This window comes from Delphinapterus leucas, chromosome 16, assembly GCF_059928025.1.
Source record: "Delphinapterus leucas isolate spDelLeu-1000000601 "Yukka" chromosome 16, BTC_Dleu_Yukka2, whole genome shotgun sequence".
Lineage (NCBI taxonomy): Eukaryota > Metazoa > Chordata > Mammalia > Artiodactyla > Monodontidae > Delphinapterus > Delphinapterus leucas.
Genome location: NC_143144.1, coordinates 78,985,354 through 79,008,430, shown reverse-complemented (window position 1 = coordinate 79,008,430; position 23,077 = coordinate 78,985,354). Strand labels below are relative to the sequence as shown.

Below are 23,077 nucleotides of genomic sequence, written 5' to 3'. Positions count from 1 at the left end.
AATGTTTTCTTGTGTGTTTACTGATTTTTTAAAAATTGTGAGCACCTACGTGATTGAACTTAGTGAAACCGCTGAGAACCTAAATTGAAGGCTCTTTTCTTTAGAGGGGATTCATGTGTGCTTCTTTTGGGAGCTGGATGGATACTGCTGTTCTGAAGTCATTTTAGCCCCCTTTGAGGGTCCAAGAAAAAGTCCCTGAATCAGTTTCCCTACCTTTTGTTGTCCCCAGGCTTAGTGTTTTGATCCCAGCACTGTTATGTGCATTTTTCCCTAGGGCGGCTCTGCCCTTTTTCTTTGCTCACTGTTCATGTTTTTTTTCAGTTCACAGATCTTTTTTTTCCCTTGGAGATGTCCTTTACTTGTTTGCAAGCCCACTGGTGTTTTAAAACATTCATTTGTTTTAATGTAACCAGGATCTCGTTGTACTGAAGCAGAAGGCTCTGTAAGCATTTAGTCTACCATTTCGTCGATGGGGGACATTCTTGGTTTTTGTTTTAACCAAATTAACATTAGGTAGTAAAATATCTGAATGTGTTCCAGTTTCTTGCCTTGTAGCCCACCTCCTCTCTTTTCCTGATCCGAAGGAAGGCTGGATTGGTGGGAAGCGTAATCTCATACCAGGATAGAATTTTGGGGGAGGGGGGATTGTTTTTTATTTTTGTTTCTGTTTTACGTGAGGGAGGTGGCTGGAGCCCAGAGGAGAGTCAGCAGAGCCTCTCGGCCTTTCTGCAGTCAGGAAGTCTTTGACACAAGCACGTCTTTACTTGGGCTGCATTGCAGTTGAGTTGAAATCTCCAGTCACGGAGAATTAAATGTCAAGGTGGTTTTGTGATGTGGAAAATCTCTCTGAGGGAACTGGAAACAAGCCACAAAGGGCTGTGAATGTCAAGCCTTCTCCAAGGATTAGGAGACAGGAAGCATGGGTATTATAGCTCCAGTTTTTGAAGCTGGTTCTGTAATAACAATGGATGTGTCAGTCACAAAAGAATAAAATATGCAGCTTTTATGTTAGATAAGGAGTGTGTTGCATTCATTAACCTGCCCCCAACCTCCTTCATTCCCCTTGGCCGCACACCCTTTCTCTGCCCTCTCACAACTTCACAGCACTTAATCATATTCTCTTGAAATTTCTAGTTTACTTCCCCATTTCCCTCATTAACCTGTAAAAATCTTGCGTAAATAGATCATGTATAATTTATCTTTGTAGTCTCAGAGGCTGGCATGGTATTTGCAATGTAATGGCTGCAGGGTTAGGAGCAGGACTTCACACATTCCATGTTGCCTTCATCTTTTCACGCAGGTAGAACTTTCAGACAATTCAGTCCTACCCCAGCATTACTGATTGGCAAATATCTCTTCTATCACCCTGGATTATCAACCTTCTTAAATTTAAATAAAAAGTAATTAATTCTTTATTTCTTTGTAGCTATGACAGATTTTTATTATTACTGGGGCACAAAGGGTTAAGCCCGAGTATCAGTCGCTCTCTGGAAGTGTCTGGAGGGAGCATGAGAATTATGTTTATAGTTCAACTGGTAATCCTAGATGTTGGTATAGAATTTGACAGTATATTAATTATGATATATTATTCTTATTAAGAGCTCAGATTTATGGAGCAATTATTATGTTCCAGGTGCTATGCTCAGACTCTACATGCATTACCTCATTCACTCCCTAATCACTGTGCAAAGACATAGAGTTGTTACCTTACAGTTGTCTTACAGCTGGAGCCCAGAGGTCACATGACTCTCATGCTGGTAAGTGGAAGAACTAGGAGTTTAGTTTGGGCTTCTTGACCTCAAAGCCTGAGGTTGTAACCAATATACTATAACATCGCTCAACTTATAAATTAATATATAACCTCCTTGTAGGTATCATTATTTCCAGAAAGTTTACACAGCTTGTCAAGTACATGTAGTTAGTAAACAACAATGCTGGATTTGAGCTAAAGTGGTTAGCACTCATTTCTCTACTCGTACTCTTATTGTACATGTATTTACTAAATGTCACAACAATAGTTTCAAAATGTCTGTCTGTGTGTAAATAAAACAATGCCTCAGGAGCTAATCAAATCTAACTTTTAAAGTACTGAAAGAAAATAATTGTCAGCCTAGAATTCCCAGAAAAAATATGATTCAAAAATGAAGGTGAAATGAAGCCTATTCAGACGGTAAAAACTGAAAAAAGTTATTGCTAACATATCTGCTTTGAAAGAAATAACAAAGGGAGTTCTTCAAGCAGAAAGAAAATGATCTCAGATGGAAATATGAAAATGCAAAAATAAATGAAAAATATCAGAAAGGTTAAATAAGTAGGTTTATAATTATCAACCATACAAAACAATAGTAGTAATGTCTTAGAAAATTTATTTATAGAATTAAAAATAAATTCAAAAATCATGTAAAAGATAGAGGGATAAATGGACTTAAATTATTGTACCAGTTCTAGTATTATCATGGAAGTAGTAGAAATTAAAATTTGAATAAGACTAGTAGTTCAAGGGTACATAGGTAATCTTTAGGGTAATTATGAAAAGAATAGTGTGAATGTATAACTAGTAAGTTAATAAAGAGAAAATAGAATAATAAGAATATTTGATCATAAAATAAAAATTCAAAAAGCAGAAAAAAGGAACATGAAATAGGTGGGTCAAATAGAAAACAAATAGTAAGATGGTAAATATAAATCCAAATATAGTACTAATTACATTACATTTAAATGAACTATATTATCCAATGGAAGAATAATATTATCATACCGCACCTAAGAAAAAATACAGAAAAATGAACTATATGCTACTTACAAGAGACACAGTTTAAATTTAAGCAGTCAGAAGTTAAAAGTAAAAGGATGGGAGGAAATATATAAATCTTAACCAAAACAAAGCAAGTTTAGCTATCCTACTATCAGACAAAACTGACTTTAAGGCAAGAGGCATTGATAGAAATAAAAAGGGATATTTCATAATCATAAAAGAGTCAGTCTACCAACAATACATCACAGTCAAATTTGTATGTACTCAACAGCATAGCTTCATAATACATATAGAAAACATTGCGAGAACTAGGAGAAGCAGACAAATTCATAGGCAGATTGGCATTCTTTTTACATCTTTCTATAACTGATAGAATAAGCAGATGAAAACTCATTATGGATGCAGAAGATCTGAACAACACAGTTGATACATTTGTTCAAAATTATATGTGTGGAACATTGCGTACAACGATCACAGAATTGCAATTAGTGTAAGTGCACATGGAACGTTAGAGTTGACTATATGCTGAGTCATAAAGGAAACCTCAACAAATGCCAAAGTATTGACATGATGTAAAGTATGTTCTCTGTCCACAATGGAATTAAAATAGAAATCAGTAATAAATAGATAACTGGAAAATCCCTAGTACCTGGAAATTTAAAATTATACTCCTAAATGGTTCATGATCAAAGAAGAAATCACAACTGGAATTCATATTTTGAACTGAATGATAATGAAGGTATGACATATCAAAATTATAGCGTGTGGCTAAAGCAGTGCTGAAAGGGACTTTATAACCCTAAATGCACATATTAGAAATGCAGAAAGACTGAATATCGGTGATCTCAGTAAATTGTACAAAAAGAACAGCAAATCAGACCTAAAGAATTACCAAGAAAAAGATAATGAAGATAAGAGTAGAAATTAATAAAATATTACTTTGAGCCTTAGGAAGTTGCTGATATTCAATCATTTTGATCTATAAAAACGGTAGTTTCATATGGTTCTTAATAGGAAACAAATAATAGAGTAAAGAAGGCCAAAAGTTGATCCTTTGAAAAGATTAATAAAATGAATAAACTCATGGCAGACCAGGGAAAGAGGAAAAAAATCAACTACCAATGCCAAAATTGGAAAAGGGAGCATTGTTAAAAATCTTATAGATGCGAAAAAGACAATAAAATGATACTAAGAACGTTTGTGCCAATAATATTGAAAATAGCTGAAACGCAATAATTCTTCAAAAGACACAAGTTACTAAAACTGACAGAAGAAGAAATAGAATATCAGAGTGGTCCAATATCTACTAAAAATGTCAATTCATTATTAAATATTGTCCCACAAAGAAAACTGCCAATTTCAGAATGTTTGAGTTCTTCCAAACATTTGAGAAAGGTATAGCACTTAAAAAAATCCAGAAAATGGAAAAAGGGAAGCATTTCCCACCTATGAGTTTGACATAAATTTGATATCAAGATCTGATTAGGACATTACAAAAAGCAAATTTATGAAAAAATTTCTTTCTTGAGCATAGATACAAAAAATCCTAAGCAACGTATTGCCAAATTGAATCCAGCAATATATGGATCCAGCAATCCATCACCACCAAGTGGGATTTATTCCAGGAATGTAAGTGTGGTTTAGCCACAGTTGTAACCAATTGCTATAATTCACCACATAAAAGAACTAAAGAGAGAAATAATATGATCACTCTGATAGATGCATAAAACGCATTTGAGAAAATTCTATAGCCATTTGTGTTTAAAAGAAAAAAGATCCCTTTAAGCTAGCAATAAAGAGGAACTTCCTTAATCTGAAGAAACATATCTACCAAAAGCCCATGGTGGAGTGTAGCCAAGCTCCTTGCAGTGAGGGGCACTGGGGCTCACACTGCAGACTCTGCTTGGAGCTCCTGCTATGACTCCAAAACTTGTATGTACTGACTCATTTTGAGAACTAAAATTTTTTATAATGTGAAAAAAAGAAATAGTCCAAACAGCAGGAATTACATATTCTCCTGTTATAACATTAGAAAGTATTTTGATAGAAGCTGAAAGACTCTATTCAGTATTTTCTGAACATAACATGATATGGAGATGCAGCAACCATCTTACAACCCAAAGATAAGAAGTATGAAAAATGAATATATCTTAATGTATTCTTAGACCTCCAAGACAAGTATGATAAATGAACGGGTAAGGATGTCTTCTTAGAACTTGGAGACAATGAGTATGAAAAATGAATGTCTACTGATGTTGACTGTGGTACAGTCAACCAGCTGCATAAGTGCTAGCAGCTGCAAACATCCAGATTCTCTTGTTATGTGAGAAAGAATGAACTCATACTTGGTTACAATAAAAACAAACTAACACATAAACAAAGGAAAAAAACCCCTACTGGAAACATAGTGAAATACTCAATGGTGAAATACTTAAACCTTTCCTTCAGTCTCAGGAATGAGACAAAGATGTCTATTATTAGCATTTCTTTCAGCATTGAACTGGAGATTCTAGTCAGTATAATAAATAAAGCAAGAAGAAAAAATAAAGCCCTAACAATTGGAAATAAACAGAACTATCATTGTTCTCAGATGACATATCATGTCCTTAACAACATCCAAAGGAATCCCAAACTCTTAGAATTATTAATGAATTAGCAAAGTGGTTGGATACATAGTCAACATACAAAAAGCATTTATATTTCTACCAGCAACAAAAAAGGAGAAAATAAAACTTAAAATATTATTTATAAAATAGTCAACATCAACTATCTAGGAATAAATCTAACAAAAGATAAGTACAATAACACCTAAATAAATAGAGGGATATACCATGTTTATGGATTGGAAGATTTAATATTGGAAATGTTAATTCCTTTAAAACTGACCTATAGATTCAATGCCATCTCAATTAAAATCCAAAAGGCTTTGTTTTGGAAATTGACAAGCAGAATCTAAAATTTATATAGGAGTGCAAAGGGCCAAGAACAGTCAAGGAAATTGTGAAAAGCAAAAACAAAATGGGAAAATGTACACTACCAGATACAAAGACCTATTATAAAGCTACAGAAATCAAGACAGAGTGGGTTTAGCATAAGATAAGGAACAATGGAACAGAGTATAGCATCCCCAAACATACCCGCACATGTACAGTCACGTGATTTACAGCAATGGTGCCGTTGATGTGCAATAGGAAAGTAATCATATAAATGGTTATGGGTCAATTGAAAGCCCATATGGAAAACAATGGATCTTGACCCTTATCTCACACCGGTACCAGTCCGTGGCCTGTTAGGAACCGGGCGGCACAGCAGGAGGTGAGCAGCAGGCGAGCAAGCGGAGCTTCATCTGTATTTACAGCCGCTCCCCATCGCTCACTTTACCGCCTGAGCTCCGCCTCCTGTCAGATCAGCGGCGGCGTTAGATTCTTATAGGAACGCGAACCCTGCTGTGAACTGCGCATGCGAGGGATCTTGGTTGCACGCTCCTTATGAGAATCTAACGCCTGATGATCTGAGGTGGAGCTGAGGCAGTGATGCTAGCGCTGGGGAGTGGCTGCAAATACAGATTATCATTAGCTGAGAGGTTTGACCGCACAGAGACCATAACAAATCAATTGTCTGCAGACTCATATCAAAACCCTATCAGTGAGTGGCTAGTGAAAACAAGCTCAGGGCTCCCACTGATTCTGCAGTATGGTGAGTTGTATAATTATTTCATTATATATTACAAGGTAATAATAATAGAAATAAAGTGCACAATAAATGTAATGCGCTTGAATCATCCCAAAACCATCCCCCTCCCCAGTCCGTGGAAAAATTGTCTCCCACGAAACCAGTCCCTGGTGCCAAAAAGGTTGGGGACCGCTGGTTTAGAGGCAGACAGAGAACAGGAGAAGAGGAGTCCAGACAAATGGAACAGTATGTGCAAAGGCCCTGAAGCAAGAGAGAGTATAATCAGTATCAGGAATTGAAAGAAAGAGCATGGAAAACAGGAGGTAAGCAAGGGTCTTATAGAACATGATGAGGAATTTGGTCTTAATACTAACATAGCTGGTACTTTAAGCAGGAGGTGACATATTAGTATTTCATTACAAGAGTAAACCTCTGACTGCATGATAGATTGGAGGGCAGTTTAAATTTCAGAAGACCAGTGGGAGGCAACTGCAACAGTCCTGGCCAGAGAGAATGGGCTGGGTGGTGGGAGTGAAGATGGAGGGAGTGGAGAGATTCTAGAAGGATGTGGAAGGTACAATTGACAGAACTTGGTGATGGTTTCACTGTAGGGGAGAGAGGGAAAGGGGGGCCAAGGAGGACTCTGGGATTTTGTTGCCCTGGGTGGATGGCAGTACTTTTTCTGAGGCAGGGGCTCCCAGGTTGGGGTACAGAGTGGACGAAATAAATCAGTTGGTTTGGGCGGGTTCAATTAGAGACATCGCTGAGACGGTAAGTGGAGAGGTCAGCTAGGCAGAAGGATGTGATGTAGGTCTGCAGTTCAGAAGAGAGGGCTGAGCCACATCATTAATTACCCTTCAAACATAAGTGTTGGATTTGTCCATATTTGGTTTTTTTTAAGTTTGAGAAATTATTACTTGGTTTGCATTTCCTTTTTTCTCTCTCCCCTTTTCTTTGGAGGACTTGTTTGAATTTTTCTTTCCACCCCTCTCTTATTGTTTGTGTGCTTCTTTTGACTGAGAGGCTTCCTAAATTCATCACTTCCACCCACACGTGGCTGAGGGATACACCCCTCACCTCTGCCACCCCTCACCTCTGCTGACTGCCTCGCTGGGTCACTGTGGGGCGTGATCAGCAGAAAAACAGATGGCAAAGGAACTGCAGATGCAAGTCATTTGGAAATGATTTGAATGTTGGAAACAGTTTGCTGTTTGGGGTGAGGATCATTTTCCGGTGCAAAGGGCCTGAGCTGTTGCTGAGGGGCCTTTCGAAAGGCGTGCTTAGCGCATCTTAGTCTGCAGGCGTGGGCTCAAGTCCGTAACCTCCTGCGGAGGAGCACGTTGTTTGATAGATCCTGGCTCCCAGCAGGTAGTCACAGAAAGCTGGTGGACAGGTGAGAGAAGGGAGAAAGTTCAGCAGAGGGTTGGCTTCCAAGCACATATAAAAGCACCTAAGAATAATTTTTGAACGAGTCAGGCAATTCAGAGTGAATAGAGCCAGCAGCTCTTTCTAAACAAACTTTACTAGACAGTATTGATTTGGACTAGAAACTGAGAACCTTCTTGGGATCTGTCTGGATCCTGAGCCCAAGGAGATTTCACAGTAGGGAAACAAGGATTCCAAATGCTTCAGCTGGTGGAATGTTCTAAAAGATTAGTACATTGGTGCTTAGTTCCATTATTTAAGAAATTTGAAAGGAAGACGCTCAGGAAGACTTGTCTATGTTGCTTAACAATTAATGTTATAAAAAACTGAGGCAGGGGCTTCCCTGGTGGCGCAGTGGTTGAGAGTCCGCCTGCCAATGCGGGGGACGTGGGTTCGTACCCCGGTCTGGGAAGATCCCACATGCCGCGGAGCGGCTGGGCCCGTGAGCCATGGCCGCTGAGCCTGCGCATCCGGAGCCTGTGCTCCGCAACGGGAGAGGCCACAACAGTGAGAGGCCCGCGTACCGCAAAAAAAAAAAAAAAAAAAAAAAAAAAAACTGAGGCAGAGCTGAAAAATGTGTTTTCCGCAGGAAAGTCATTTTTTTTTTGCTTATCAAATTGACCTCCACTCTGGGAAGTCAAATTTTGGCTCTTTTACCCTCAGTAATTTCTGTGCAGTAGGATGTGATGAAAGGGGTCTGGCCTGGGGCCCAGATATCACTGGATTATTGCTGGCTGTGGAGTGGGGTGGGGGAATTGTCTGCATGGCTGTGACAGCCCAGGAGAAACCTCGTGTGTCTTAGAGACTCAGGCTGCTGTTTCTGTGGTTGGTGGGATCTAGTTTGTTATGTTCCCAAACAGTTTTCCAAATGCAATTTCTAGGCCAACTTGCCACTTTTACTGAGATTTCTTTCCCACGTGGAACTCTACTACTGTGTGTGACGTAAATGTTCAGCATAAACAAATATGTAAGTTATTTGTGTACATTTATGTGTGTGACCAACATTTAGTTCTTACTGGGGGCCAGGTATTGTCCTAAGCGTTTAAAGGGTATGAAACCATTTAATGCTTACATTAATATTTTAAGCTTGGTGCTTTTATAATTCCCACTTCGTGGATGAATAAACTGTAGCCTAGATGGGTCAGTTACCTGGCCAAGGCCACAAGGAGGGTGAGCAGTGGGGGCCAGGGTGTGACCCAGTGCTGTCCACCTCTGGGACCTGCTTTCTCTATTGCTGCACCTCTGCATGGAAGAGGGAAACATTTTTAAGTGTGTAGTCCCAATGGTGTTTTGCTTTTTCTTAGGAGTGACTGGGTAACCTCCTATAAGGTCATGGTGAGCAATGACAGCCATACGTGGGTCACTGTTAAGAATGGATCTGGAGACATGGTGAGTCTCTTTTCCCTCCGACCACGCCCTTGGTGTCTGGCTGTGCAGGGCTTGGCAGAGGCAGTGGACACCCGACCAGTGTTTGCACCTGGATGTTGCCTGGTTCTGTGTCAACCCAGACCAGCCATCCAGTCTGACGGGTAATGACCCCCTTTCCGTACCCTGAAGCTCGGAACCAAGTGGCCCACATTTAGGGCTCAAATTCAGAGCTGCTGGAATTCGGTCTCTTCCACAAGTCACAACTCAGCCCTGGAAGGTCAGCGGCCCATGGGGAATGTTGGGGCCTGCACAGCTAGTCATTTATAGTAGTTCCTGAACTTTCTTTAACGACCCTGGTCTTTCAGCTCCACGCTTCCCTCCGGGTTAGCCAGTTCCAATCCTATCACCCTCTTCCTCGGGTTCTCAAGTGCAAGTTCCAAACACGGTATCCAGTGCCTTCCAAGATCTGACTGCAGCCTCCATTTCAACCTTCTTTATCATACTTACCGCGCCCCGCCCACCACCACCCCCAACCCTGCACACACTCCTCTGTGTTCCAGTAACAGGGAGATGGTTGCTCTTCTCCTGAATCCCATCTCTGGGCTTCTCCAGCCATTGCTTCCTTTTCTTTACAATCCTTCCCATCCCTACACATCTAAAGAGTTTTCCTTCAAGGCCAATTCAAATGGCACCTCATCCCTGAAGCTTTGCCTGGTCCTTTCCTTCTTCTGACATCCCAGAGCTTTGTGGATGTCTCTTTGCCATGGCACTAATAGATTTCACCTATGACATCTAAATATAACACCCCTCCTCCTCCCTGGCCCCCCGACTAGACTGGGGCTTCCTGAGGGCAGGATCCAGGCCTGATCCATTTCTCCTTCCCCCTCAATGCCCAGCTCACGTTAGGTGTTGCTCGAGATCTTGTGGAATGAGTGAATTACTGACTCTTTCATGCCCCGATAATCAAGCTCTAAAAGATTCTCTTTTTTCCCCCTTGTGCATAAGTAGATATTTGAAGGAAACCGTGAAAAGGAGATTCCTGTCCTCAACGAGCTGCCCGTCCCCATGGTGGCGCGCTACATCCGCATAAACCCACAGTCCTGGTTCGATAACGGGAGCATCTGCATGAGGATGGAGATCCTCGGCTGCCCGTTGCCAGGTGAGTCTGCCCGTGCTTCCTGCAGGCCAGGAGTGCTGATGGAGCACGGGTGCTTAGCCAGCAAGGTGAATAAAAATAAGCCACACAATCTTTCTCCCATGTATAAAAATACCACATCTATTGCAGAATATTTAGAAAACATAGGTAAACAAAAAGAAAATAAATACAAATCTCCCATAACCCCACTCAGAAACACCATGAACGTTTGGTGTATTAAAGTAACAGGTCAGCTGTGGTTTTTGCCTACTGGGATTTTAAGATGATATATGTTGCAAGGTTGAAAATTCACTCAAAGCTACTACTCAGAAGCAGGCAAAGAAAAAAAATTAGATAACATTTTTTTTGGCAACACGTTTAATTGGCCTTGACTGCTCCTGCTACACTGGGTAGAAGAGATGGTAGGAGTTAATTTTAAACTTGACCGTGTCCATAGTCTCTCCGTAAAAGTAACTTCGCTTGGATGCCTATGTCTTTGGGAAAATGCTTGCTCCTTTAGGCTGTGTCCCCCTTGCCCTGTCTTCACATCGTGGTACCTGGGTGCGACCACAGAGTGGCAGGAAGATGGGGGCTTGAGTTCACACGTGGACCCTTGCTGGTGTCTGCTCTGGACAGGCCGATCTTGTTTGGCTTTGGTGCTCTGTCGGCCTTTCAGAACTTACGAGCTCGTGTGCATACGGGGCCTTATGTGGCAGCCTCTTCATCCTGTCCAGACGTCTCCAGGGAAGGAAGCTGGCCTCCAGAACATTCCTAAGGCCCTTCACTAGGGCCTCTAGGAATTTCCACTTTCCTGTCCACCCACAGTCAGGCCATAGGGAACGAGGAGCACAGCTTCGGGTTCTGTCTCCTATACTTTCTCCTCCAGGAAAGCCTCAGCTTTCTTGTCTAGTGAGAGTCAGGCCTTGCTACCTCTGGATTCCCCCTGCCAGGGGGAAGGGCACCACCAGCTCTGATGTCTCAGGTGCCGCTATATCCGTCACGCTATTTCTATAGCCATCCCACCCCCCACACCGTGAACTTACAGTTACTGAGTTTTTGAAGCCTATTTCATGTCGTTTATTGCTTTTCCCTCAATCCCGTAATATCCATGATCTTGCTCTGCCAAGTATGAATTTGTAGAACATACGCTCTGTATTGGTGAGAAAGATGGGTCTACCTACCTACCTACTCACCCTCACACCAGACGGATTCTTTGTTATATATTTGTGCTTACTAGACGGCAAACTTTTTTCATGTCATTTAAACTATTAGAGACCATCTGTCTTGTGGATGCTTTTATCCTAGTCTGTGGACAATATCTCATGTTTTCAAACTGCCTCTTATAGTTAGAAGTTCAGTTGTGTCCAGTGTTTTGAATCCCACAGTGAGTATCTTTGTTTCTGTGTCATTGTGCGCGTCCAAAATTATAGTGTAAATTATGGGATTATTGCTCAAATTAGGTTACGGTGGCTGGGATTGCTGGTGGAAAGGAAGTATGTGTTTCCAAGGATGATCTTCCCAATTTGGGATCTGGGCCCCCTTTTGTGGCTGGCTCAGCCTGGGATGACAGTTGCCTGCTGCCGCCCAGGGCCTGCTGGGCGTTCCTGAGTTCACTGCGTCTGCAGGCACAGATGTAGGCGGGGGTCTGTGAGGCCTTCTTTGTGCCAGGTCACTCAGCACAGCCTTGATCTGCGTGCTTTAAAAAGCAGGGTCACGGTTTCTCTCTGAGGGCGGGAATTCATCTATTGTTGGCAAAGGGCAAAGGGCAGCCTGTGAGAGTCTCATGAAATAAATATTTTCCTGTTAAGTTTTTCTTGGTGTGTGTATGTTTGAAGATAGGTCCTGGGGGCAATTTAAACACAAAGACAGAATTACAGTGTGAAATCTGGATGGGTTTCAAGTATGGACTTGGAATGGTTCTATTTTCCAACCCTGAATATTTAGGGCCATTTTTCTTCTAGAAGTTACTTAGCAGTCTGCCCAGAGGGGAGCTGGCCTTTGTGCATGCCGCCTGGTGGTAGTCACATCTGAGAGCCTGGGGTGGCACAGGGGCCCCATGTCCACGTGGGTAATTGAACCTTGCTCAGTTGCCTTGTTGTCGACACAATTCCTTTGTGCAAGTTAACGAGGCCGAAGGCAGGGGTGACCCAAGCAACTCAGCCACTCAAACCCAAGGTGACTTCGTGCTCTACATGCAAACACCCAGAGTCTGTTCTTCCTGGAACTCTTGTTTATGAAAAATTCATTTACCTTTGCTTCTGCTTCTTCTCTGTTCTGTCCTCCCTGTCTTCCTGTGTACTCTCAGGTGAGAGCAGAGGAAGGGGAAGATTCTTTTTAAGTCTTCATGAATAATGTGTCCAGAAATTTTTGAACTAGAAAATGAATTACCCTATACCATGGTCTGTTAATAGGATTTTTAAAGCTCAAAATGAATAGAAAAGGGGGAGTGTTGTTTAATGGTTATAGTTTCAGTTTTGTAAGATGAGAATGTTTTAGATCTGTTTCTGCAACAGTGTGGATATATGTAACACTACTCAACAGGACTCTTGAAAATGGTTAAAATGGTAAATTTTATGTTATGTGTGTTTTACCATGATTAAAAAATTTTTTTTAATTCAAACAAATCTTTTAAATGTTGTTCGTTTTTTTAAAAAAATGAAAGGAAGTCCTCTTCCCCAAATTTGAATGGACTTGTCCATTTTGGACTAAGGATCTATGCATATCAGAAACTCTGGGGAGAGCTTCGTAAGATAAATTTTTAATAATGAAGAATTCAGGTGAAGACACACGCCAGCTGACCTGCAGATCACAGCCTTGGTGGTTTTCAGGTATTTTGCTGTTGCAAACAACACTGCAATGTGCTCTGCCTCTTTCAAAAAAGAGCTCCATTGTTCTGCACACGATTTCCCCACAGGGTGACAGGACTGTGCCCAGTGTCCTGGGAAATAACTCTGCAGGGCAGGGGGTGGCAACGCTTGAGCCCCTGGTGCTGGTCTGCAGCTTCTATTATGAATGTGAGACTCTGACCTCTTCGGGGCAAGTCTTCACTCCTCCCACCTCATCTTCCTGGCCACCAGGTCTGAGCAACTGTCCTCTCTCTGCACAGTGCCAAGGGGTTCAGGGTCTTGAATTCGACCCAGAGGAGCTTATGGTGAGCTGTACAAAGATCTGTGGAAAGGAGCTTGTGTCCCTCAAGCATGGAGGAGCTGCTAAAGGGCATTGCCCCTGAATCATTCCTTTGGGCAGGCCAGGACCCGTTGAGATGCTGTGTCTCCTTTCTCTGCATACACATACCCTCCATTCATAAGCCACTGAGAAAATGTTTTAATTGTAAGACTACCACCAATCTCGCTGAACTGGGATAATGTTTCAGCCTGCCCCACCCCCTCTCAACAATTTGTATAAATTGGGGGAAGGATGGGTTCTATTGGATCAGCATAGCTTCAAGGACCTTTTAAATCTATTTGCTTTACTACCTTCCACTTTCCTTCACCAAGTCAGACCACACTCCCCCCAAAATTCACGTCCACGTGGACCCTCAGAATGTAACCTTGTTTTGGAAAGAGGCACTTTGCAGATGTGAGTAGTTACGATGACATCATACTGGGCTAGGGTGGGCCTTAAATCCAGTGACTGGTGTCCTTAAGAAGAGAAAGCAGAGCCACACAGGGAGGAGGCATGTGATGACTGAGCCAGAGACTGGAATCATGAGGCCACAAGCCAAGGATTGCTGTCAACCGCCAGAAACTGGGAAGATACAAGGAAGGATCTTCTCTGAGAGCCTTGAAAGTGCACGGCCCTGCTGACAGCTTCATTTCAGACTTCTGTCCTTCAGAAATGTGAGAGAAGAAATTTCAAGCTACCTAGTTTTTGACACTTTGTTATGGCAGCCCTAGGAAACCAGTACGCTAACAGATCCAAAGACGACATAATGTTCCATAATTATCCTCAATCCTGAGGATGTGCTTTTCATTTACCACTCGCTCCGCCCTACCCTCCATTCTCTGTTCCGCCATAGTGATAAGGTAATAGCATCACAGCATAAAGTGGGCCTCTTCTCAGAGGTCACCTGGGCCCTAGAAAGTGCTATCTTTTTGTAACTAGCCCTTTCTAAATAACTTGATTGGAGTATCCATCCATCCATCCATCCATTCATTCCTCACTCATTCATTCGTCATCAAACGCTTCGGGAGCACCCGTTCGGAGTCAGGGCCCAAGGATTCTGAGATAAGATGCCACGGTTGCTGCTCCCAGAGCTCTCGCTGTCCAGTGGGGGAGGCGTGGCGGCATCTTTTCCCCAGTGAATCCCTCTCAGTTCAGGCGGCTCCAGGCTTGCTGGCTGCAGCCTGTCCCCCCTGTCGCAGAAGGCATCTTGCCCTTCTGAGTTTAAATAAACGTGTGATTTCTCTTCTTGTCCCACTGCCTGATGTTGATTATCTTAGGAAACTGTATAAACAGCAACACTCTTGAAAATTGTCTTTCCTGACAGTTTCTCCTGTCGGTCAGGCCGCAGATTGGCCCTGGGACTTCCTGGAGAAGGTGCGCCAGCCAAGAAATCAGAGCGTTTCCTGGACTCACGCAAGCAGCGTGGTGGAGATGCCATGCGGTGGGGTTATATGAGGCGGGGCGGCAAGGAAATAAGCATGAATGATGTGCTGCTCCCTCTTTGGAGCCACATGGAGCTGTGGGTTTGATGCTTGCACTGACAGTAATGACCTAAGATCATAATGGGCTCTGCCTGGGGGTGCACGTCTCCCCCTTGCCCCTTTTGGAGTGACCTTGTCATAAGAAGAGTCAGATGGCGCTGGACAAGTGCGACTTCTTCTCATTAGGGAGCCAGTTCTTTGCAGAAGGGGTTTGGTGCGGTTTGCATATGGCACCGGGTCATCTGTGCTCAGGGCTCTGTGCTGGGGGTGTCGGGGCTTCAGGAGGTCACAAGGCCACAGTGATGGGCATTTCCTTGGGTGAGGGGCTGGCCTCGTGGCAGGGAAAGAAAGATCTGTGGTGGCTGCGTTTCTGGTATCCTCCTTAGTCCTCAGAGAGCACTTGGAGGCCAACGATATTTTTTTTAAATGAGGTGAAATTCACATAACATACAATTAAGCTTTTTTAAAGCATACAGTTCAGTGATAGTATATTCACAAGGTTGTATGATCACTGGCTCTTTCTAGTTTCAGAACTTTGTCATGGACCCAAAACCAACCTGGACCCACTGAGTAGTCACTTCCGGATCCCCCTCCACGGGGTAACCTCTAATCTGCAATGTCTCTATGGATTTGCCTGTTCGGGATAAAGCGTGCCATGAGACTAGCGATTGTAGATTGCAGTGAGCCCCCTTTCCAGGAAAGACAGCCTTTCCTCTCCCAGCTGAGTACCCGCAAAGCAAGGTCCCAACCCCCAGAGCAGCAAACAGCTGAGCAGAATGGTCCAGGAATGGTGGTGTTCCCTTGGATGTCCAGTGATGGGGTTTGGTCTGCACAACGTAGTGAGCTGGTGCCGGATTTGGGATGAGAATAGCGAGTGTCCACATCAGCGAGGAGCCGGGAACGTTCAGGGTGTGGACTCGTTTCCAGGGCTGCCGTAACTAAGTACCAAAATCCAGGTGGCTTAGGATAACAGAAAGTTATCGTCTCACAGTCCTAGAGGTAGAAGTTTGAGATCAAGGTGTAGCAGCGCTGGTTCCTTCTGACGCCATGAGGGAGAGTCTGTTCCTTGCCTCTCCCCCGGCTGCTGGTGGTTTGCTGTCTAATTTTTGACATTCCTCAGCTTGTTAGATGCATCACCCCCATCTCTGCCTTCACTGTCACATGGTGTCCCCTGCGTGCTTCTCTCCGTGTTCACATTTCCCCTTTGGATAGACACAGTCATAATGGAATAGGGCCCACCCTAAGGACCTCATGTAAACTTCATTAGCTCTGTAAAAACCCTCTCTCCAAATAAGGTCACGTTCTAAGGTCCTGGGGATTAGGACTGCAACATATCTTTTTGGAGGGGGGCCATCATTCAACCCAAAAGAGGCTTAATGAGTAGACCCGTTGGGACGGAACAGGACTTTGAGTCACCGAATAAGAGACGTAATGTTGGGAGGGCAGTTTTAGACTCCATGTGCCTCGTCTGCAGTTTGTCTATTCCCATTACTAAGGTGTTCCAGAAGGAATCAGCTGGTTTTCAGTACATCTGATACATGAAACCAGCCACATGAAAGGAAGCAGGAGACTGATTCTCCAGAGCTCCATCTGCAAGGATAAAAGCCTTGCAGACTAAATCCGGACTTCTGTTTCAAATGTCGGAAGTCCTACTCAAATTACCTTGGGAGGGGTCGGGGGAGAAGGAAAATTTTCGCTCACAGGAATGAAAATTCCCGGGGTAGATCTGACTCTGGCTTCAGGCAGGAATAGGTCTGAAATCTCAGGGCCTTCTTGGTGCAGTCAGGGCTTATCTCCCACCACCGTGCAGGCAGGAAGCTTGGCCACTAACACCCCAAACTCATCCACCATGTGAGTGACGCCAGCAGGAGACCCTCGTGGGGAGGAGCTCTGGGAGGAGTCGTCTTATCAGCCCAGCTTGGATCCTGGGACCATCTCTGAGCCAGTGGCTGTGACCACAGGACGTGTGTTTTCATTGGCTGAACCTGGATCACACGCCCATACCTGTGAGCGCTGGGCAAGGCTATTCCATTGGAAGCATCTAAAATAGATTCCCCACAGGAGACTGGGATTCTTTTGTCCACAGAAGAGAGAAGGGGACAGTGGGTTTGGCTGACTAACGGGGTGGGTTTGTAGACTATGGGCCCCAGGGAGGCGGGGGGTGGGGGGGGCTTGGTTCTCACTCCTTACCTACAGTGTTGGGGCCCTGATAGGTTCTCAATAAAACTTTATCCAATCAGAATAAGTGGACAAGTTTAGAAGTATTTGTTTGAAAGGTGGAAGACTGAAGGTTGTGGAAATGTTCACCTGTGTTTCTGAGTCAGCTCTGGAACTTGTACGCATATCCTCAAATTGATTAGTCTCAGGGAAGGAAGGATGTTGCCAAACATGGAGATCTTTCTACGTTGAGTTCTGAGTTTTTCTTCAGTCCTTTTTAAGAACCTTGAAGGCATAACTTGCGTTTGAAGACAAAAGGGGCTTTTCAAGAAGAGTCTTGTGAAAGAGGCCCCTGGGACTTGGGGGCGGGGTGTTGAATAGCTCTAAGGAATCAGCAGTTTAAAGTAATTCAGTGTAAAGTAATGTGAAAATGTGCTTTACCTTGGCTTTGAAACATACAGGTTTGGAAATCAAAGGGCAGGAGGCTTGCTGGAGGGTACGGTCAGCCTGCACTCCCCAAAGGAGAGAACTTGGAACATAACTGGGGGCCTTTGCTGAACCTGAACTACCTTTGCTTTCTTTCTGGAACAGAATGCCAGTTTGCATTATTTCTTTTTCAATGGTGATTATTTGTTTCTAATAGTGTTACTGGAAAACCTTCTGTGAATATTAAACACTGAGTCGTTTTTGGTGCGTGGGTCTATATGTGATTTTCAACGTGCCGCATGTGGCCGCAGTTCTCAAGGGTGAAGCCAGTCTTTAAGGGGCCCTCGGCAGGTAGGTTCCAGGTGGCAGTCACGCCAGGTGGCTGTGGATTGCAGACAGGCAGCCAGCTCACGTGATCGCAGATGTGTGTGATGTGCACCGCGGACCTCAACCCTGCTGGCAGTGCGCTCAGTACTTTAACACGGTGCTTCTCACACTTCTGGATTTTTTAAAATGTGGATTCGGATTCAGTAGGCGTAGGCTGCGTCTTACAAGCAGCCAGTGTTGCTGGTCTGTGGCCTTGCCTGGTGGCACGAGTTAGGACTCCCTGCTCCTAATACCACTGGGAGCTGGTGTTCGTCCTCCCATCACCCGCCACCGCCATCACCTCCAGAATTATCCCTTGAGCCACTTGGATCAGACAGCTGCTATGGTTCCAGCTTTGCTCACGTGGTTCCAGAGTTAGTAGGTTAACTTGTCTAAAGCACCATGTGCTCTCTGCCTTGGGGAGGGGTCTGAGCTGACCGGGATTTCTGGCTGCACGGAGCTGGAGCTGGAGATGGCAAGCCTGGCTGAGGCTCTGTAAGCCTCCGACTCTTTGTCAGGTCAGGAGAGGGCCCGCTGAACGGTCCCTCCCCGCTCATCCCCCTTCCAGCTCTTCCTGTTCCCTTGCCCCTCCTTCCTTCTCAGTGCTCTTTGTTTTTGTAGTTGTATAAATGACATCGGCTTATAGGAATTAAAGAAAAAAGTCAATTTATCTGGAAGAGAATTAAGTCAAGAGCAGACATCTCCTCCCCAGTCCTCAGGGGTCACCACTGCTAATGCGTCCTGATTATGCCTGTTAGGGTGCTTCGGCCCCAACAACAGAAACCCCAGCTCCCACTGGCTTAGCAGGTCAGGGAATTCTTTATCTCAGGTGATTGGAAGTCCCAAGGGAGATTGATGGGGATCTAGGGTTGGTTCACTCAGTAGCTATTGAGGTTCTCTCTGTCCTCTACTCTGGAGAGATTCTCGCTCACTCCTCTGTGCCATTAAGGTCCTTCCCTTCAATCTGGACGAATAAGAGTGGCCAGGAGTGCTATGTTCTGATTGGCTTAGACCAGTCATGTAGGACCCCTGGAGCTTAAGGCATGAGGTCAGTTTCCTAGAAGTGGAGAAGTGGGGATTCCCAAACAACACAGGGCTTCTGTTAGGAAGGATGAAAGTGGACTGCGTGCTGGGCAAGCAAGTGATAGAGTCCACCGCACTTCTGAAAATTTCCATGCAATTGTGATATTCATTCATTCATTCATTCACTTATTCCTTCCTTCATTTAATGTGACTGTTTTCCAGACACTAATACTAACAATAAACCAGTGAGGGAGGTACCAGTGTTCCCCTGTTTATGGGTGAAGACACTAAGGAAAAACTGCTCCAGTGACTTATCCAAGGTCACACAGCACACAAGTAGAAGAGATTGGAACCCAGGCATTCTGGCTCCAGGCCCATGCTCTCCCCACTGGGTAGTTCTGACTCTTAAGATGCTTCTTGAAAGTTGGCTCTCTCACCTCTGTGCGAAAGTTAGAAGCTAGAGGTCGAGCTGTGTTCCCACACAAATCAGGCACCTAACACAGCCACCACAAGTAATAGAATAATGTGAATGAATTCAAAACCATATTTCTGTCCCTAGATCCAAATAACTATTATCACCGACGGAATGAAATGACCACCACCGATGACCTGGATTTTAAGCACCACAGCTATAAGGAAATGCGTCAGGTAAGATCCAGGTTTGTCAAAGAGAAATCTCTCCTGTGCCCAGAAGCACGTAGGTGTTTGTTTTTGTGCTTTTATGGTTTGTTGAAGCCACAGGAAATGCTTGTAGTTTCGAGGCTGAGAATGCCTTGGGGTTCAGGTGACCAGAGGAAACCTCCCTCGCCAGCAAGTGATTGAAGCAGAATTCGAAGCCAAGCTTTCAGATTTAATACTATACTTCTTCCACCTACACTGTTGGTGGGGATGTAAATTGGTGACAGCCACTATGGAAAACAGTATGGAGGTTCCTTAAAAAACTAAAAATAGAGCTACCATATGATCCAGCGATCCCACTCCTGGGCATATATCCAGAAAAAAATGAAGACTCTAGTTTGAAAAGATTCATGCACCCAAATGTTCATAGCCAAGACATGGAAACAACCTAAGTGCCCATCAACAGACGATTGGCTTAAGAAGATGTGGTATATGTATATACAATGGAATATTAGCGATAAAAAAGAATGAAATATTGCCATTTTCAGCCACATGGGTGGATCAAGAGAATATTATACTTACTGAAGTAAGTCAGAGAAAGACAAATATTATATGACATCACTTATGTGTGGAATCTAAAAAATAATACAAATGAATCTATATACAAAACGGAAACAGACTCACAGACATAGAAAACAAGCTTATGGTTACCAAAGTGGAAAGGGAGAGGGGGAGGGATAAATTAGGAGTATGGGATTAACAGATACAAACTACTATATGTAAAATAGATAAGCAACAAGGATTTACTGGATGGCACAGGGAATTATAGTCAATATTTTGTAGTAGCCTATAATGGAAAATAATGTTCTCTCTCTATATATATAGAACTGAATCACTTTGCTGTACTCCTGAAACTAACACAATATTGTAAATCAACTATACTTCAATTTAAAAAAATACATCGCTGTGTGTTTGAGTGGTATCACTGATTTAAGGACAATAGTCATGTGCAGAGTCGAAGAAGGAAAAGAATCCGGAATAACGCTGGTGATAGTAATAGCAGGAAGCTCTCACATACGACCTACATCAATTTCCCTACATTAGGAATTTACCTATGTTAACATGGTCAGTCTCTCTAACCACCCTAGGAGTGCAGGACTGTTGTTGGCCTTGTCTTACTGATGGCGAAACTGAGCCACCGAGGGACTATGTAACACTCCCCTTGTTATTCTGATTCTCTGATTCTCGGTATTAGAATCACCGGGGGAAATTTGGAAATATACCTATACTTGAAACCTGCCTCTGGCCAATTAAAGCAGAATCCTGAGGAAAAGGGACTGGGGAATCTAAATTATTTAAAGCTCTCCTTGTGATTCTAATATACAGGCAGGTTTCAGAACAGCTGGTTGATACCTTATGGCTCTCAGTGCTATAGACTGTTAGGAGGAAAAGACGTCCCAGATGAGATTGGCCCCAGATTTAATGACAGAAACCAAGTAATCCTGAGCTATTGACATCACCTGTCTAGTGGGTGCAGAAGGGAGAAGGGACCAAGAGTTTTTTAGGACAGGCTAAAAAAGCAGCCGTTTGCTGAGTGCTTTGCCTGTGTAATCCTGTGAGGTGTTCCCCCCAAGCCTTGTGCTAGAAAGCGCGGGCAAGTGTTGGCAAATGAGAAACCCTTAGGCATGTAAGAATCTGTTGGAAGAGAAGGAACAGAGAAATGTACTCACAAACATGTTTAATGAACAAGCATTCACCAGAGGCCAAAATAACATGGCTCAAAGCGAGGGCTCATAGGTGCTGAGGGAGCGGTACCAGCCACGCGGTACAAGGGCACGAGACTTTCCTGAGGACGGAGCAATGAGGCTTTGCCACGAGGGCTCTCTGCTTCATCCCAGGGTGTCAACAAACCCGGTTAGTCTCCATGCCATTTAATTTGAGATCCCTGCTGCTCTCCACTTTCGGGTGTTTATGCGACTGCTCACCGTTCCATTTTATGAAGCACTCGTGTCCTAACACAGCTTTGCTCAGTGGGCATCTCGGGACATCTTTTTGCCCAGCAATTAGGCAAATATCAACTTAGTTGGTGCAGTTAATGTCAAAAGCAATCTATCTAAATGCATTTAAAATGAGCTCACTGCACAGAGAGTGTGGTATCTTTAACTAGTTGTCCCCGCATGGAGAATGGAGGTCCTTCTCATATGAGGAGAGCTAATGGATGTGCTTCATTACCCTGGGGGACTCTGGTCCCCATCACTTGGTAGATGTTAGAGCTAAGAGGAGCCCGAGAAAGCAATGCAGTGCCTGCAGGGGACACTGGGGGACCCACTCCGATCTCTCAGGACCCCGCAGCACTCAACTGGAAACTGTCCGAGGTTGGGCGTTGGGGGCATCTCTCAATCGTAAAGAGTGTTCAAGCCAGAAGTGATTTGCCATTTGGACTCCTGGCTTCTGGGGATGGGAAAGAAGCCAGCACTTTTAGCAATTCCCTGTATGGAGTCTGCTAGATTGCTGTAGAAATCTTTCTACTTCACGGGAAAAAAAAAATTAGTTTATCTAGTATTGCGAGAGACATTTACAAACAACACAGAAATGAGAAGCAGACGTGGGAGCAGGAAAAGAAAGCAGAAGAGCCGTTGCTTGGAGGGGAAATCATGAGAATGTGTGTGAGCGACCAGCGCGTGTGAGAATTATTTCTGGAGCACTGATTTATAAGCCGCCGTTCTCCCCGCTGGGGGAGCCCCGGGGGCTCGGGAAGGGGACGGGGGGGGGGGGGGGGGAGCGGGGGAGGCAGGAGGCCGTTGCGCAAATGCCGATATTATGATGCAGATCGAGTTAGTTGTTCTGAGCACTGAAGGCCTCCCCAGCACGAGTCACCATTCATAATTGCTCAGTCATCTCTGTGTCTACACGTACGCTACCTTTCTCCGTCATTTGGGACCACGAGGGCAGAGACTCTGTCATTTTATCTTAAATCCATAAAGTGTATTGGTAACTGTACTTTTGAGGTTGTTGCAGGGGAGATATGTGGGGGACAGGGCCGGCATGGCCGGCCGTGGTTGGGAAGGGATGGGGTTGCAGATGAGGTCCGCCGTCATCCAGGGCCTGGGGCAGGAAGAGACAGAAGGAAGGGTGGTCCGAGCAGTGAGCACAAGGAGAACAGGACTGTGGAGGCAGGAGGGGACGGCCTGTTTCTGGGACAGTTGGCAGTGCCAGGAGACGCTTTAGTCTTGAGTCTGAGAATCGGGAGGTCTTTTCCAGGAGCAGAGCTGTGTTTGGGGAGATCCTTCTGGCAGTTGTATGGACAGTAGACTGGTGAGCTCTGTCCCAGGAGAGGGACCTGCCGGGTCTGAAGAAGGATGGGGGGAGGGGTTTCTGAGAGGGACTGACCAGTCATAGGATTCCCCCATAAGTTGGAGAGAGATAGGGTTCTGGTGTGCTTCCCAGGGCCTGGGATACCGTCCACAGCGGGAGAAAAAGAAGTGG

General features: G+C 44.2%; 1 protein-coding gene across 2 annotated transcripts in view; it reads left to right on the top strand.

Moving 5' to 3' along the window:
• CPXM2 (carboxypeptidase X, M14 family member 2) overlaps nucleotides 1-23,077 on the top strand; it is a 123,339-nt gene that overhangs the window by 76,403 nt on the left and 23,859 nt on the right. For both annotated transcript variants that reach the window (XM_089898312.1, XM_022568514.3), the window contains 3 exons: nucleotides 9,157-9,241; nucleotides 10,229-10,379; nucleotides 19,533-19,621. In XM_089898312.1, the coding sequence (XP_089754438.1) occupies nucleotides 9,157-9,241; nucleotides 10,229-10,379; nucleotides 19,533-19,621 (325 nt within the window). The remainder of the gene's footprint in view (nucleotides 1-9,156; nucleotides 9,242-10,228; nucleotides 10,380-19,532; nucleotides 19,622-23,077) is intronic.